The 17,303-nt window shown below is 35.9% G+C and overlaps 1 protein-coding gene across 3 annotated transcripts; it reads right to left on the bottom strand.

The window, feature by feature from the left end:
* Positions 1–293: 293 nt before the first annotated feature.
* LOC123519881 (dihydrofolate reductase-like) lies at positions 294–16,866 on the bottom strand. Of its 3 annotated transcripts, none has more exons than XM_045281512.1 (5): positions 16,668–16,866; positions 3,719–3,874; positions 2,942–3,068; positions 2,554–2,666; positions 294–968 (listed from the first exon to the last, which is right to left on the bottom strand). In XM_045281512.1, exons 1-5 carry the CDS (start codon positions 16,748–16,750, stop codon positions 704–706), a joined length of 744 nt encoding a protein of 247 aa, XP_045137447.1. In that variant the 5' UTR covers positions 16,751–16,866; the 3' UTR covers positions 294–703. The 3 variants fall into 3 exon arrangements, with proteins under 3 accessions (XP_045137447.1, XP_045137448.1, XP_045137449.1); XM_045281513.1 differs by lacking the exon at positions 16,668–16,866 and adding an exon at positions 16,046–16,170; XM_045281514.1 differs by lacking the exon at positions 294–968 and adding an exon at positions 1,444–1,804 and having other exon boundaries at positions 16,668–16,858.
* Positions 16,867–17,303: the final 437 nt, after the last annotated feature.

Here is a 17,303-nt window from a genome sequence, read left to right on the forward strand (position 1 = left end):
CCTGCCGAAATGGTAATTACTGCCAGTGAAGTCTAATAGGACTGGCTCAGAGGATTCTGTGAGCTTGTCATTAAAGCCAGCTGTGACCTCACTGAACGATTCCCTTTGTATCTCACAACACAAGAGGGCAGTTACAGCCTGCCCTCTAAAGACAATTATCTTCCTACACACAACACTACCTACATACATTCTTCATGCAAAAAATAAATAAATAAATAGATAAATAAATAAATAAATAATAATAATAATAATAATAATAATGCTGACTCCCATATTATCCGCGGAGTCCCCTTCTGCCTAATTAACTTGTTTGGGAACCGGCACCTCAGTGGGCTTTTTTTTTTTTTTTCAGTCACAATATTTGTTGCCCTTGGACGGTTCTCCCTTACATTAAAAAAAAAAAAGCAAAGTTAATCTGATTTAATTTTGTTTGATATGAGGATATGTAGAAACTTTAAGAAAAACTGAGAGGCAAGAATATGAAAAAAGAAAGTTGAGTTGTACATTGACAAAGGGTGAAATTTTATCAAACTTATCCTATCTTGAGAAAAGAAGAGAAAATCATGGGGAAAATATAATAATATGCATAGCTTATGTATAACATTTCCTTGAGCAAATGTATAATTTCTACCGATTTTCCAGCCATTTTGTACTAAATTTCCTTAGAATTTCTTTGAATTTCTCCTCAGATGACAATGAATATTCATATACGAGGAAATTTTCTCAATAAGTGAGAGCCCTGCCAGGCTGCCAGTGTCAGTGTAAGTGACAATGAGGTAAGATTATTAACGTAACTTTGCAGGGAGGTGTCCTCGTGGAAGGGCAGGGCCACGGGCTGCTCCATCAGTAGGGTGGGGAAGAAACGGGCAGGGGATACCTCCTTGGATAGTGGGTAGCTTGGTAGCTTGACTTCACGCGGCGATTTGCAGGTAGTCCGAAATGCAGTAGGCCATTGTTCCTCGCGATGACAGCAAGGATGAATAATAATTATTATTATTATTATCATCATCAGTAGTAGTAGTAGTAGTAGTAGTAGTAGTAGCAGCAGCAGCAGCAGCAGCAGCAGAAATAAAACTAAAACTCTCTCTCTCTCTCTCTCATATATATATATATATATATATATATATATATATATATATATATATATATATATATATATATATATACACACACACAAGATCCATATAAAAGTTACGGCTTAATGGACCTGTATGTACTGTGAAAACATGTGCAATTACCTATGTATTACAGTGTACTACAGTACTGTACTATAGATTGGCCAATAAAGCTTCTCTCTCTCTCTCTCTCTCTCTCTGGATTCGGTCGGGGCTTGTCAAGGAATATATAGGACTGAATAGCTGGGAACGGATGTGATTATGATTCACCTGCGATAATCTTCAGTGACTGAGAACAATCACACAGGGGAGGAAGAGGAAAACACGCTTTTCATTATGTCTATATATTATATAACAATACACAAATCACGTGCAATACAATGACCACCTTCATGACCTAAAAGGTCATAGCCTCACCTTAGAAGCCAACCAATAGACTTTAGTCAGCTATCGTATTACCGCGGCAGGTACAGGCGGCCTGTGAAATTGTGAATACGACCCCTTGGCCCCTTGAACGAGCCACACAATGCTGCAGGATCAATTACTTGTGTGTGTTTGTGTTTGTTCCTTGTAATTGAATATATGTCCTAGACATGAAAAATACGAGGCGAAGCTAAATTTTTTCAAATACCTCATACTTGTACTGAATATCACCTTCCTGCTGCAGCTCAGAAGCAATGCTAGGATCTCTGGAATAAACATATCAATGTCAGGAAATACATAATCTAATAAATTAATATTCTTAATATGATATATACCCTAAGCTTGTTGTCTCATAGTTTTTACACCTTAGATGTCTCTTCTTTGATAAACTAACATTAATGCCACTTTTTTTTCAGACTGAGAGGGAGCAAGTTGCCAGCTTGTGCAGTGTGATGTTCATTTTAGCAGAAGGTGTAAAGTCGTTTGGCAGTAGGTTATTTTTGCAACAGATAAAATATGGAGTGTCCAGATTTAAATATAAAGTAAAACCCAGGACTTGCGGTATTTCAGTATAGAAAGAGACAGTAAAGTGCCAATGAAGGAAGGGAGATAGTTATCTGAAAGGTTTTACCATCAACAGAGGAATTATGTTCTCATGGCATTGAACACCACAGAATTTGTTCTGCTGGAACTAAAAATTCTAAAAAGTTAATAGCATTAAACAGGAATGTTTGTTCTACTAGAGAGAGAGAGAGAGAGAGAGAGAGAGAGAGAGAGAGAGAGAGAGAGTGAGGGGGTATGAGAAGCATTGGGGAGGGGAGATTACATTAAATGGGATGAGGATCGGGAAAAGAAGACAGGCCTAAAAGATTCATGTCAAAGGCAGCTATAGCCAATAACTGCTGTTGGGAAAAAAAGAACAAATAATGCTTCTGTCAGAAATATAAGTAAAAAGGTTCCTTCATCAAGTCTGGGGCTGACTGTACAGAGTAAATAACAAAATTAGTATACTTACTCCACTAATTTGAACTGATTAATGTCAAAGGTTGGGAAGAAAACATCACATTCAAATTCCTTCAGAATCTTAGTCAGATATATACGGTGAAGATGCTCAGATTGTAGAGCCATCTGAAAGGAAAAAGAATAACTTAAACAGGTGAACATATAAACACAAAAGCAGACTTAAAATGAAAAGCAAAACAAATAAAAGCTATGTACTGTCTATATAAAACATTCACTGCAATATTTTAAGAAGTTTTTGAAAATTTGAAATGTGAAGATGTGAAAATTAATGTCAATGGAAATGAAAATACTTGATGTATTTAAAATAGCTAAATGTTTTTCATACACATCTCAGATCCCATCAATAGTTTTAAACATATTACATATTTCATAGTTCCTACCTTGTACAGAGAATGACCTCCAATGATCCATACTGCCTCTACCTCAGAACTTTGATTGTTGGCTGCCTTTAATGCATCTTCAAAGTTTTGGTAGAAAATAACTTTGTCACAAGAGTCTTGCTGTTGTCTTGGGGAAAAATAAGACAATACATTATGATCATAGTGTACATACATATGTATATATGGACATTTCTTCATTATTGCAACATCATAACAGGTCATAACAAGATAGTCATAATACATACACAATACAGATATCATGATGCTTGATACTGACTTTTCAGTATCATACACTGGCAAGCATAAATTTCTGATATCTATACTTGGTAACAAGGAAAGTCAATTACAGAATCTGTTTTGATCAATCAATATGCTACAGCTACAGCACTGTTCACTCCACCCTAGTATTTATAACTGTGATGTAATAGCTACATTCTTTTTTTTTCATAATAATAAGTGTAATAAGAAAGTTGAAACTGATTTCAACTGTTGTCTCCTATAACAATGATATAATACTTTGCATATTAATACCATGTAAGAACAATAAATACCATAGCCCTCCACCAGACTCAATTCAAGAGAGGAAGAAACAATAAAGAGCCAAGTGAAAGACAACCTGGGAGGAAAACTCAGACTCAGGTTAAGATAGAAGACAAACATCCACAATTTAAAGAATAAGTTAGACAAGAGTAAATATGGAGACTGGTCAATACAAGCATAGATCCTTTCCCCACAGGTTACTAACAGATAAACACAAACACTTTTTTAATTTCTTACTTGATTTGGGATGAAAGCACGCCATTCAAGCGTCCTGGAAGCGGTCGAAATTTATGGGGAATGGATTCCCATGTCTTGCGTCCCATGAGTACCATGTTTTGCTTGTCTGGAGAATGCACTCTCTTTGTCATTCGAGCAAAATGCTTCATCTCTTCTCTGTAATAAAACACAATGGTAGCATATTTTCAAAACATAATTCTAGTCATTTCACCTCAACAAATACACAGTAATAAACAATGATTAAGGCCGATGCGATTTCTGGTCAGCCTTAAATGTCCCAGTGTTACATGACTTCTTGTCTACTTTGATAAATTTCTGGTGCTTCATTATTCATTACCTGATCAAATCTTCCAGCTTGTACAAGACTCATTAATATCAAGTAAACAACTCAGGTATCATGATTTCACCATCAAATTAAATAGTATGATTGTAAAGCTGTAGAAATGCAGCTAGAGAGATTTGGAATCTTCCAACATTTGATAAGATATGATGAGAAACTAGGAAAATATTGCAACAGTAACTCTTTCTTCTTTTTATCCAGCATCCTTTTGAATCTCTCATAATATGATATATTCTGTAAAAAATATAATCAAGTTATGATATATCTATGGCTGAGTGTGTGTGTGTGTATTTACCTAGTTGTAGTTTTACAGGGCCTAGGCTTTATGCTCGTGTGGTCCCGTCTCCATATCTACACTTATCCAATTTCTCTTTAAAAACTATGCACACTCATTGCTGACACCACTTCCGCACTCAAACTGTTCCAAGTCTCAACACATCTTTACGGGAAACTATATTTCTTAACATCTCTCAGACATCTTCCCTTCCTCAGTTTCTTACTATGCGATCTTGTGCTTCTAATGTCATATTCTTCTCTCAGGATTAGTTTCTCATTATCCACTTGGTCCATTCCGTTAATCAATTTATAAACTTGTATCAGATCCCTCTCTCTTCTCTGTTCCAGGGTTGGTAGATCCATAGCTTTTAGTCTCTCCTCATATGTCATCCCTTTAAATTCTGGAACCATTCTTGTAGCCATTTTTTGTAGTCTCTCCAATTTCCTTATGTTCCTTTTTATGGGGGTCCACACAACTCCTGCATATTCCAATCTAGGTTTTATTTTAGTACTTATCAATTTCTTCATCATTTCTTTGTCCATATAGTGAAATGCTAATCCAATATTCCTTAGCAAATTATGTCTCTCTGAAAATTCTATCAATATGGCTTACCGGTTGATTGTTTTCTTCCATCGTCACTCCCAAGTCCTTTTCCTTTTATATTTTTTCTAGTTCTACTCCATCTCCCATCTTATAGATTCCCACTGGTCGTCTTTCACTTTTTCTTATTTCCATGACATGGCTTTTGTCCACATTGAATTCCATCTCCCATTCTTTACTCCATTTCCAGATATAGAAAAATAGAGGGTGATAGTATTAGCATAGCAGTGTTTGTGTTTGAAGACCACTGATGAAAATAGAGTGACAGGACTGAGTAGATTATTGAGGAACACATCAATGTTTATAGACTTGGAGAAGAACACTGACCATCTACCACAGCAACAATAGAATGGCCAGAAACAAACTCGAAATGAAGTCAAAGAGAAAAGGATAGAAGCCATAGGAGAGTAGTTTGAAATTTGAAACTTTGTCAGTACACACACACACAGTTTCAAATTCCAAACTACTCTCCTATGGCTTCTATCCTTTTCTCTTTGACTTCATTTCAAGTTTGTTTCTGGCCATTCTATTGTTGCTGTGGTAGATGGTCAGTGTTCTTCTCCAAGTCTATAAACATTGATGTGTTCCTCAATAATCTACTCAGTCCTGTCACTCTATTTTTATCAGTGGTCTTCAAACACAAACACTATGCTAATATTACCACCCTCTATTTTTCTATATCTTTCCAAAGATGTCCAACCCTTCAAAAATTTAATGACTCCCACAGCTAAACCAATTGAACAACTAACAAAAGCCCCCAAAATGATGTTTTTAGTCTTTTATTGATAATCTAAACTGGAGACTACATCACATCTCATGAAGTTAGGTATTCTAAGTTGTGTCAGTTTTCCTCACCACCCAGCTGCTAACTCTGTACAAGGGCCTCATCCATTTATGTATGAGGCAGGTTTCTCTTATTGTGGCATACTGCTCATACTGCTCTACTAAACAATGTAGAATGAAAAGTATTTCATCTCACCAATTCCTTTCCTCTACCTGACGTGTTCACCCTCTCTCTTTTTGCTGCAGTGCTGTGTCTTACTATCCTCCAACACTATTTTAATACTTACAACTCTTCTGCTTTTGCTGACTGCATTACTTCCCTCTTTCCACACAGGCTTCCTGCACAAGACTGCTTCTCTCACCCCTTTTGCTCCTATGGTAAAAGTTAACCAGTATTCTTAATCACTTCACTAATACTCAGAAACTCCCTGCCTGCTTCTGTCTGTTTCACCTTCCTATAACTCTGTTCTTTCAAGAGTTAGGGGTCAAAACACTTTTCTTGTTTAGGTTAATCCTTCTGGCTCTTCTTTGAAACTTAGCACCTCAATATGCATTTTCTTTTTATTATTCATTCAAGTTTTATTGTATTCTGCCAATGTTCCTCTTACATGGAAAAAAAATATATATACATATTGTATGACTTGTGTCAAGCACATTTTATTTATTTTTTTTTTTTTGTAACTCATTAATAATATTGAATAAAAATGGAGTCCATGAGATTTCATCCTACTTGTCCTTCATTTCTTAGGAAAATAAAAAGACTTGCCAATTTTCTTACAAATTCAATTAATTTTTTTGGCATACATAACTTAGAAAATTTTATTCAATGCCTAAATTTGTAAATAAGTGATTAAATGTTTGATACTTCATAAATATACAACCTTAAACACCATAATAATTCCATTTATTCTTTATGTCTTCCATAAGCAATTCTTTGATAAATCCAAACCTCATTAATGAAGCATGTTACAATCATAGAAAAACTCAGCTTCCTCACAATATTGGCTGGAATGTAACAATGTAAATGTAGCAGTAAGCACAAAAATATGTACAATATTGTCTATTATGTATAATACAGACCGCAATTACTGGCACACTGCTATCATACATCACTCAACTACTGTCACATAATACATATTCTGGTTGTCATATACAAACTACTAATATTTGGAGTGGTTGAATTTATCAAAGATAGAATACACACACACACACACACACACACACACACACACACACTGTCATGTGATACAAACTGTTGAATGTGAAGAGACCTACATGAACATGATAAGTATATACATATTAAAAAAAATGCTGCAATGTTAAATGAAGGGGGGAAAAAAGCAGCAGGACTAGTGATACTGGCTAATTTAGCAAAAAGAGTAGCACACTGATCAATTATTGAAACGGGTTGTTTGTTAATGAATACACAGGCTGTCTTTTGCTTTTTTTAAATAATAAAGTGACAGACAATCAATGACCACAAGGATCACATGAGTATTGGCATATTGTATGTTAATACAATACCCATGCAAAAATAGATAAAATTAAAAATATAATGAAAAAATACAGTGAAATCAAGAATGAAGAAAGAAAGTATCAAAAGCTAGAAAAAAAAATAAATAAAAAATAACTTAAGGTAAGATTCAAAGATATGGAAGCATTAGGAAATGCCCCTAATTAAAATGTAGCAAGATTAACAAATAAATCTGATCTCAAAAGAAAGTAATTATTGGAGTGAAGAAGACAGGGCCAATGTCTGAGGAAATACCATAAAGCTGATAAAGGAAAGACACCAAGAGAGAGAGAGAGAGAGAGAGAGAGAGAGAGAGAGAGAGAGAGAGAGAGAGAGAGAGAGAGAGAGAGAGAGAGAGAGAGAGAGAGAGAGAGAGAGAGAGAGAGAGAGAGAGAATGATAATGGCAATGAGTATACTGTACATCAACAGAAGCAAAGGCTGACTACAGACATGGGCACTGAACACCACACACACACACACTGCATCAGAACTCCTTTTCTTCTGGCCTAACCAAACTGTATCCTTAAAACATAAGAAAATGAGGGAAGCTGCAGGAGGCTGTCAGGCCTACACATGACTAATAACATGAGGTGAGGTACATGCTAGTATGCCATGACAATGATGACAATGACAATAATGAAAACTATATATATCAACATACAAATTACCACATTTCTTCATCATCAGCCTATATGATACTATAGCAGGACTGGTCTAAGTAAAAAAAAAAAAAAAAAAAAAAAAAAAAAAAAATTTTGGGGTTTGATTCCCTCACTAGGCAGAAGTAACCTATCTTGACTATTTTCATAGTTCACCTGACAACAGCTCAAGTATATTGAGCAGGAATCCTCATACCCCACATTGTGTGCACATAATGTATTTGTGTATTGATGCTGTAATATACATTATGTAGATTTATACTAGAGATGTACCGATGCATTGGTATCGGTATCGGAATCGGTGGTATCGGCCCATTTTATGGGTATCGGTATCGGCTTATTTTATGCCGATACTTCTGATACTTAAAAGGAATTTACTACTTAGTGACATATTCGATATAAGATATTGATGATACCAAATTAATATAATACGGCGTATTAAGTTTCCGTGGTGATTACTGTATGTCATAGAATACTGATTTCTGTGGTTATAAGCCACAACCTCTAAATTGGACGTGTATGAAACGCGTATAGGCTGAACTCCAGCATCCTGTCACACAGTCTGTCATGAGTCACTACGCATTCTCACTGTCTCTCAGTCAGACGCTGCTCCTCCACCCACACAAAGTTCACACAGGTGAAAAGCTTATGTTTTTTAACTATAATCTAAGAATGTCAAACTTCAGATATTGAGAATCCAAGATATCATACTGGAATAGGTGGAAGCTCGAATTATATATGTATATTAATTTTAATGCAAGTTTAATTTTTGTTACTTGTGTTAATCTAAGGATGTAAAAATTCCATAACTAAGAAAGTAACGATTCTGTTTTGTAGTCATGTGCATTGTGTATAATTTGTTGCATATTAATTATTTAAGATCATAGCAATACACTAGAAACTAAACTTTTTTCTATTTAATTGAAAAGATAAGGTGAAAGCTCATTTTTCTGAATTGGTCTACTAATGTCGAATGAATTAATATCAAAGGATGTCAGATTTAATTAAAGAGAAACATACACAACAAAATGAGTTTCTTTTGCTAATATTTTGTGTCTGTTTTACAGTTTTAATAATTTTCAAAATATTTTTAATCGCCAAAATATCGTCAATAAAATTAATAATGAAAATGCACAAGACCAAATGGTCGCTAAAAGAGTAAGAAGTAAGAATTTAAAATAACTGACAAGAATCAGAAGACTGAGAAGATATTCATTCCAATTACGGAGTAATTTACCTTTGCAAATGGCTTCAAAAAGCTTCTAGAATTGCTCCTATTTCACAAACGTTCTCAGAAGGACTTACAGCATCCCCCAAAACAAAGCCTCCCATCTGATAACGCTCGCCGTCCACCAACTCATCCTGGTGTCCAGTGCAGTAATCACTATAAGTAGTAGTATCGGTATCGGTGGTATCGGTATCGGCCCAATTAGGTGGTATCAGTATCGGTATCGGTCAAAATTTTGTTATCGGTACATCTCTAATTTATACTAATCAATATTTCTCCAGAACTGCCCCCAAAATATCTACAGCTCCACATGGAGCAAAAAGGAAGGTTCAGTACAAACAAAACTAGTTTCACTTAATTCCTATTCCAACAAACCAAAGGAAGAATTTGCAAGGCAAAACTTTTGGCAGGAGAGTATAAATATTGGCAATGAAGAAATTACATTGAGAACTTTTCTATCATTAATCTTTTGTGATTTTCTTTGGCCGACATACAATGGTCAACATAACAAGAAAAGTTAGACAAATTCATTCAGTGGGACTAATCAAGCTACTATTTCCTACCACCATCACAGAGGCTCAGGACATGATTATATTAGAGGCAATCAGTATTCAAGAACAATCCTGAACATCAGCATATCTCTCTCTCTCTCTCTCTCTCTCTCTCTCTCTCTCTAAGTAAACCAGAATTATGACAGCAATACAATAGTTTCCACCTTTGCCTAAGTATTATAGGTGAGCTTAGCCACTCATCTAATTATGTGATCTCACATATCAGCAGTGAAAATGTGATCACTGGTGTACTAGGATCACAATTTTAACAATACTTTATGTGTAAGTTGAGGTTTCTTGAGATCATGCATCCCATCATGCAAAGTTGTACAATGGGTTGCAGAGAACATTTTTCCAGTACACACATCACAATGGCAAACAAGTGATTATAATAATAATTTCTACAATTTCTAATAACAATCATTAATGATATCATTCAAGGATGAAAAAACTGAGCCTAAATAATAATAATAATAATAATAATAATAATAATAATAATAATAATAATAAAACAAGTAAAAAAGGCATTGAGGTATATATTGTTACCCACAATAAAAAAAAGCTTACTTTCATGCATTCCAAAACAGTTTCCATGGTAAGAGTTGCTCCTAAATAAACTACTAACGATAATAATGATATTGTCCTATTTTTTCACCAAGAGTACAGCTGAACAAATCACTTGCATATGTATAAATACCCAAAGTTGATCATCATCAGATTTGAGGAAGTCATATTTCATACCATGACAGCATGCATTCATTAACAAAAATGCACACCCAACACCAGCACACCGACATCATCATTAACACGTGTTGAAATCAATGATGCTCTAGGAATCTTGAATTAACTTGATTTGTAACTTTTCTCTTTAAGATCAGTGTCCATGCTCTCTTCTGGAACCATGTAACAAACTGGTCCTTATAAAATGTGAGTAGTAGCTGTCCATCCAAGAATACTGAATATGCTAACTATGACACTGAGTAATGGAATATTGCAACCAGAGACAAATATTATGTGAGTGCATTAGTACTGTTAGAAGTCTTGTCAACAGAAAATATGGAGCTTAAGATTAGGTTATTGTATCAAACAAACCTGATCACTAGATATTACATCATGGTTGGTGTGAAAGCTTGTTTCCTTTATGCTAACTTAAAACACAGAGCTGCAAGTTTACCTTCAATAACTCTATGATCATTTCCTTCTCTTTTTGTGCCAGGATCATTACAAAGGTGATGATTAAGGAATTGTACAGAGCTTCTACTCTGCAACTTAGTAACAATAACAATATATTAACTAGTACAATATATCAAGAACCATTAATTACTGCATATTCTAAAATAATGACATCTTATGAACTCTGAGCAAATTTCTGTTCAACAGAAAATGTCTATGATAAGGCAGGCATCATAAGTACATAGAAGAGGCTGAGAATATCATACTGTATCCTTAAACCACAACATTTAACCTGTAAGAGGTCAGCACTGATTTACCTCCGAATACTCATCCAGGTCACCAAAAATTCCACTTTCTTTTTTTCTTCCATATAACTCAAAATGGGCATAGAAAAGTAAAAATAAGAGTAAAAGTTCGAAATTGCCATTTTTCAATGTCCAGCTGGAGCTTTAAATTTACCTCGCTCAGTGATGCTGCCAGACATACAACTTCTGAATGAGGCCTTTTTAATCGTTTTATCGATATTTTCCTCCTACGAGACATGTGTATAATGGTTATTCATAAATTAACCCATGTTTTATGAAATGAAAAATACAAAAAAAATATTTGTAAATACTGTAAATATAATGTAAAAAATAATTTGCTCAGTTTACCACAAAATATTGTTTATTATTTTTTCTTTCAGTATCTTAACTTTTTATTATTGCAGCAGGGTGTGATATTCTTCAAAACACAGCTCAATGCATATACCTACATCACATTCATGACAGTAATACCAAATGTCACTCCGTTTTTGGGGGGTCACGCTAAGGCGGCAGGGAGGGGTGGGGGGAGGGGGATGACTAACCCATGTCAGAATGGCAGAAAACTGTGCTGATATATGCTAGACACTTCAAAGAACATAAATATTGAAGCTCGAGGGAATTTCAAACGCATGGAAACTGAGAAAGGGGCGAACGTACTTGTACGTGATTGACCACAGATAGTAAGCAGACTCCACGTACATGTACGTGGTTGACCTCTTACGGGTTAAAGCTACAATGTGGGTGTTCACTGACACTATATCAGTTTTTGCTCACTGATGGAGATTAACCTGTGATAAAAGATATCTAAAATCTACATTATGAATCGCATGGCCTGGAAATGGTAGGCCAAAGGAGATATAGGTACTAATATTTCAAGGCACCTCTTGTAAAATATTACGAAAAGACCTTAGATATTTTTTTTATGAAATTATTGTTTGTTACCTATAAAAAACAATGACATTCTAGTTCTACTCAAAAATAATTTCTAACTTTAACTTCAACTATGTTAGTACTTGCAATATAAATTAAGAAATTATTAAAATAGTGCCATTTGTAACCAGATTGTTTTCTGTAATTAAACATCACTACAGCAAGAAAATGATTAACTCAAAACACAAGCTGGATGGATAGCTATTTGAACACATCATGAGGAGCAATCAGTAACATGTTGCACTTTAGAACATACAGGTAATCAAACTTCAGCTATGTGACTATAGAGAGACATGGCCACTAAATTTAACTGGTATGGTTTGAGTCAGGCTTGTACAAAAGCAAAATCTTATCTTGTAAAATTTGTAAGTGGTCTTTGTCCTTGCAAAACAGAGAACAAATATTCAACAATTCACAAACACCCAATATAGAGCTTGGTGTGTCAATAATTCAGTGATTTATCAAGCACTGACTGACTTGTGGCTCCTTCACACAGCAGTCACAAAGGTGTTGGTTGGACAGGTTATAACCATCAAGATGCTGCAGTAAGGCAGGATCTAACTCCACAGACGTCAAAAGCAAAAATATACAAATAATCATAATTTTCACAAACAAATTATTACTTTACATAAATACAGATGATTTTAGTACAGCAGAATTGTAATGTTTGTGTTCAATATAAATGTGGTGAAAACTACTGCTCAAATGCAGAACTATGAAAAACAAAATGCATTGTGAACACCAGTAATGATGTAATTCAAATCTGTTCCTGTAAATTTATCCATTTAAGTTTTCAGTTCCTCATAAATACTGGCAGACCCTGAGGTGAAACTGATAATGGAGAGATAAATAAAAATTCAATGACGCACTCATTTCTCTCTAATGAACTTATCACAGCCTCAGCTTACTAGTCACTGCTCAGCATGGCATTAGTGTTTGCCTCTTTACTTAGCCACAGGCTTACATTGAGTCTTCAAGTTAATAAAATAATGATAAAAACAAAATATAAATATAGAGAGCATGGTACTACAAATACTTATGACCAACACACTATCTGACCAATAAAATATTCCACTTTGTGTTTAAATTTTGCTTATAACTGCTAACTTGCCAAACAACCAACTTGCCACTTGGGTGAGTACATAATTCATATCTTTTTGTCAATTTACTGTACACTTGCTAATGGTGAACACTATGCAATGCATTATTGGGTAAAAGATATTGTTTATGCATGTTTTACTGCACTTTTGTATAACAAATATTTCTTTTAATTCTATAGGTATAGTCCTGTCAACCAACAATGGGAATTTTGGAAGCCAAGTATACCAGTATACACACACACACACACACACACACACACACACACACACACACACACACACACACACACACACACACACACACACACACACACACACACACATATATATATATATATATATATATATATATATATATATATATATATATATATATATATATATATATATATATATATATATATATATATTATGCTTCTTTCCTCACACAATGCCACATGCTGGGAGCTTGACATGACACCACAAGTAACATCATGAGATAGTTGGCAACAAGCAAATAACATGGTATTAGTCTATTCTAACTCTCCAAGATCTTCAAGTGAAAATTGGCAAAAAAGATGAAAGGTAGTCTATTGCCACTATCCTTGTTCACCTTGGCAGTTCCATCGCTTCAATGGTTAGCAGGGAGTGGAATGCACAGCTTGAGGAACTGACCTGGAGCATGAAGTCTGATGCATAAAGACCACAATGCTGCAGTACACACGTCATTCACCAACCAAACATTATTCCTCTTCGCAAATGCCAAGTAACCAATGAAGTCATGTAACTTCCTTATACTTCCATCAAATACCTAACAGCTAAGATAACTTCTACGAGGCACCTTTTAACATAATTACATGGCTTTTCTTAGGGATTAAATCTTAGTTATTTCCTGGGATAATTCCAGGTCATTTTGAACTCAGCTCACCAATCTAAATATGATATGAAAATTCATCATTAATGCATGATAAAGCAAGGTATCAACATAACCATAAGAATGCACATGACAGGCCATTTATCTTGAAACTGTAGGTACTCCCCACTCGCTTGTTATATTTCACATAGCTAACTCATTCTGCACAGAAATCAATACATCACAAGATCACCAGAGACATCCTAGCATAAAACATACACAATCACAGCATGAATTCCATATCTAGTGATACAACTATACACTCAGCAAGCAGCAGGAGGATTAACCACACTAAAGAGGATGTTTGCTCTAGAGTTCATGAAGTAAACTAGTCCTAATGACAGCAACAATGATGCCACTCCACCACTAACTAGAGCAATCTGATGCACAACTGAAGGCCTAAGGAATATTCTTAGTTCTGTCAACTGCCATCCACTTTCAGTCCATGTGGAATACTTCCCAGATTGCCAATCATAATTATCAATCAAAAAGGCAGGGCTCATGGCCTCTGTCTTTCTAACAGTTGACTCAAAGCATGTTCCATTGTCTATTGATGAAAAGTAATAGAACTGGTTGACTTGATAGAAGCTGTTTGTTACACAAACACTTTTGTTGTAATCTTTCCTTTCACCCAAAAGACCAGCAAATATATTATTAGTTACTAGTGTACGCCCACTTTCTCCATTCTTAACGCTCACATACATTTTTGCTGGCTTGTCATTAAAGAAATCAGTCATCAGCAATGCCTTCCCATACTCTCGGAACATCTGACAACTAACATTCCTCAGATAACAGTACAAAAGGTCACTGGCTAAAGTTTGGTTGACAGTGATCAAAGATGATGGCTGTGAGTCTGTGAGGAGTGAATACACTGATGTTGCAACAACACTTGCAATGCGACTTATGTGCAAATGATACTTGTCTTCCATTTGATTTGATGGATCTTCTGAACTAGAGTTTGAACGGAAGTCTACATTGCGGTAATTGTCAAATATACTTTCGTAAAACTTATTTTTGAATTCTTCTTTATGATCAGTAATAACAACACCAGATATGTTGACTCTCTTCAGGAAACTTTGAAGGGAAGCTGGTGGGAGTGGTGCACTGTCAGCACTTTCCACACTCACAAGATCAGAGAGACTTGCGGCTGAAAGGATGGAGCTTGTTACTTTCTTAGTTTCCCTTTCAACATCTAGATCAGAATTGGAGACTGGATCAGTGTGAAGGAAAATGTTGCTTATATTTCCTGCCACTCCTAAACCAACTTGTGCTACTTCAATGAAGGAATTGATATGGGTAAAATTAACTTGAGACATTTGGTCTGGTTCATTTTCTTGTGGCTTATATGGGAACTGTCCCTTCTCCATGTCCCACACCATCCGTGATGAGCCAATGTAACCCCAGCTTTCCCCTTGAAATATGATGAAGAGTACATTCTTATTTGTGCCTGATTTTATTATTTCTTCTTTCATCTTGTAAATAGCTTCAGCTGCAAGCATCAGTGTCACCAGACCAGAAACAGCCGAGTTTGCACCAGGAGAAATATTATCAAACATAGATGTAGCATCCATTCTTGTGGCTACAATGATCACAGACTTTTCAGGCACCACATCTGAGCTATTCATTGGCTTCAGAGTGCCCCAGATGTTGAAGTCTGATAGTGGATCACAAAAATTTACAGGCTGTAATTTTGGGGCCAGGTAGCGGCGTCTCATGCACACCTCAGTGTTTGTTGTGCCAAACATGTTGGATTTCAGCTCTGAGTAACACAGGGGCCATGACCTGGCTGTTCCATCAGCATCTGGTTCATTGAAATTTTTGTAGCAGTCAATGATATGATTGATGGAGGTCTGGTTATCTATCAAGAAGATTGGAAAATCCCAGTTCATGTATAGGAGGGATGTGCCATTGGTGTTCCAAGGTTTATTTTGGCAGTAACCTGCATATTCTGGGTTCAGTGATGGCGTATACATACCCAGTCCTTCATTAGGACAAGGCGTTTCCCCGGAGAAGCCGCTGTACAAGGAAGTAGCAGGGTCAAAGTCTTCTTCCACCATTAGTATTATGCCAGACACTTTTCCGGAGTGATCAGCCTGCTGAAGCACCTCCACCGTCATGAACTCAGGGTAGAGGGCCAGCACGTAGGGTTGGTGAGGGCCGTGCTCAAACACCCACGTCAGGTCCTCGCTGCTGGCCACTACGTGCACAACACCCAGGTTGCCATAGAACTTTGACGTACAGCCGATCTCATGGGTGCCGTTAAACCTCTTGAAGCAGGCCATGTCCCCCTGGATGTCTTGGTATATTTTGTGTTTGACCCTGTCTCCATTGGTGAAGTCAGTAACGGCAATAAACAGGCACAAACCCACTACAAATTTGACCAGGGTGACACCTCTGCCCGCCATCTTTGTTTACTATGCGTCATTCAACAAATTATAGACATTTCGACATTGTACGGCAATCTCTAACAACAATACGTTAAACATCTGCATATAATTGAAAAATTTCACGGTGCAAATCATCATAGCAATGATTGGCTTGGTCAGTGTGAAAGGTGTAGGTGGAAGAGCCTGCGTGGCTACGGTGCATCAACCTACCTCAACTTCCAGGGTAATTCACCGCCTTTGCCAATGCCATAATTCTCAGAGACCGCCACAATAATGTTCACACGAAGCCCCATCCTTACTGCTCTCCCCTGGCAACATATAACACGCACACTACTCTCGCTGAAGGACGCGCGATTTAATCTTTGAATAATCTGAATAACGTCTCCAGCACCAGCAAACACATCTTTTTAACGGGTATCAAATATATCCAACATGTCACGATTAACACCACTCATGAACTGTGATATTCACTCAAAATTTGTCATTCTTACTAAAATAAATAAATGAAGAGTGAAAAATTTCTAGTGCTTGAGCGCGGTCAATTTGTTGATCAAATTTGACATTTCCCTCAAGTGCAGTTTGGTCACACAATTTTCTCCTTATTGACAAAGTTTACGCTTTATTTCTATTTTCATTTTTTTTTTTTTTATTTATTCTTACCTTCAGCTTACATCTGTTATGAGCGGCTGAACCACATCTGCATAAGGAAAATGCATGTAAAAGAAATTTTCCAGACATTATTTTTTAATTAATGAAAAATTACAGTACAGCAACTCTACATATGCGTCCATTAAAGAAAGGTCATAATGAAAGTTATATACATAAATACATCGATATTTACAAGGA

Source organism: Portunus trituberculatus, chromosome 46 (assembly GCF_017591435.1).
Source record: "Portunus trituberculatus isolate SZX2019 chromosome 46, ASM1759143v1, whole genome shotgun sequence".
NCBI lineage: Eukaryota > Metazoa > Arthropoda > Malacostraca > Decapoda > Portunidae > Portunus > Portunus trituberculatus.

What these genes read in the sequence shown, in the direction of transcription:
- LOC123519881 (XM_045281512.1), bottom strand. Translation starts at nt 16,750, where the DNA reads ATGGGGCTTCGTGTGAACATTATTGTGGCGGTCTCTGAGAATTATGGC. An exon ending in GAATTACCCTGGAAGTTGAG is followed by an intron (nt 3,875 to 16,667) that starts GTAGGTTGATGC and finishes GTTTTATTACAG; the next exon opens with AGAAGAGATGAAGCATTTTG. An exon ending in AATCAGTTCAAATTAGTGGA is followed by an intron (nt 969 to 2,553) that starts GTAAGTATACTA and finishes TCATCCTTGCTG; the next exon opens with TCATCGCGAGGAACAATGGC.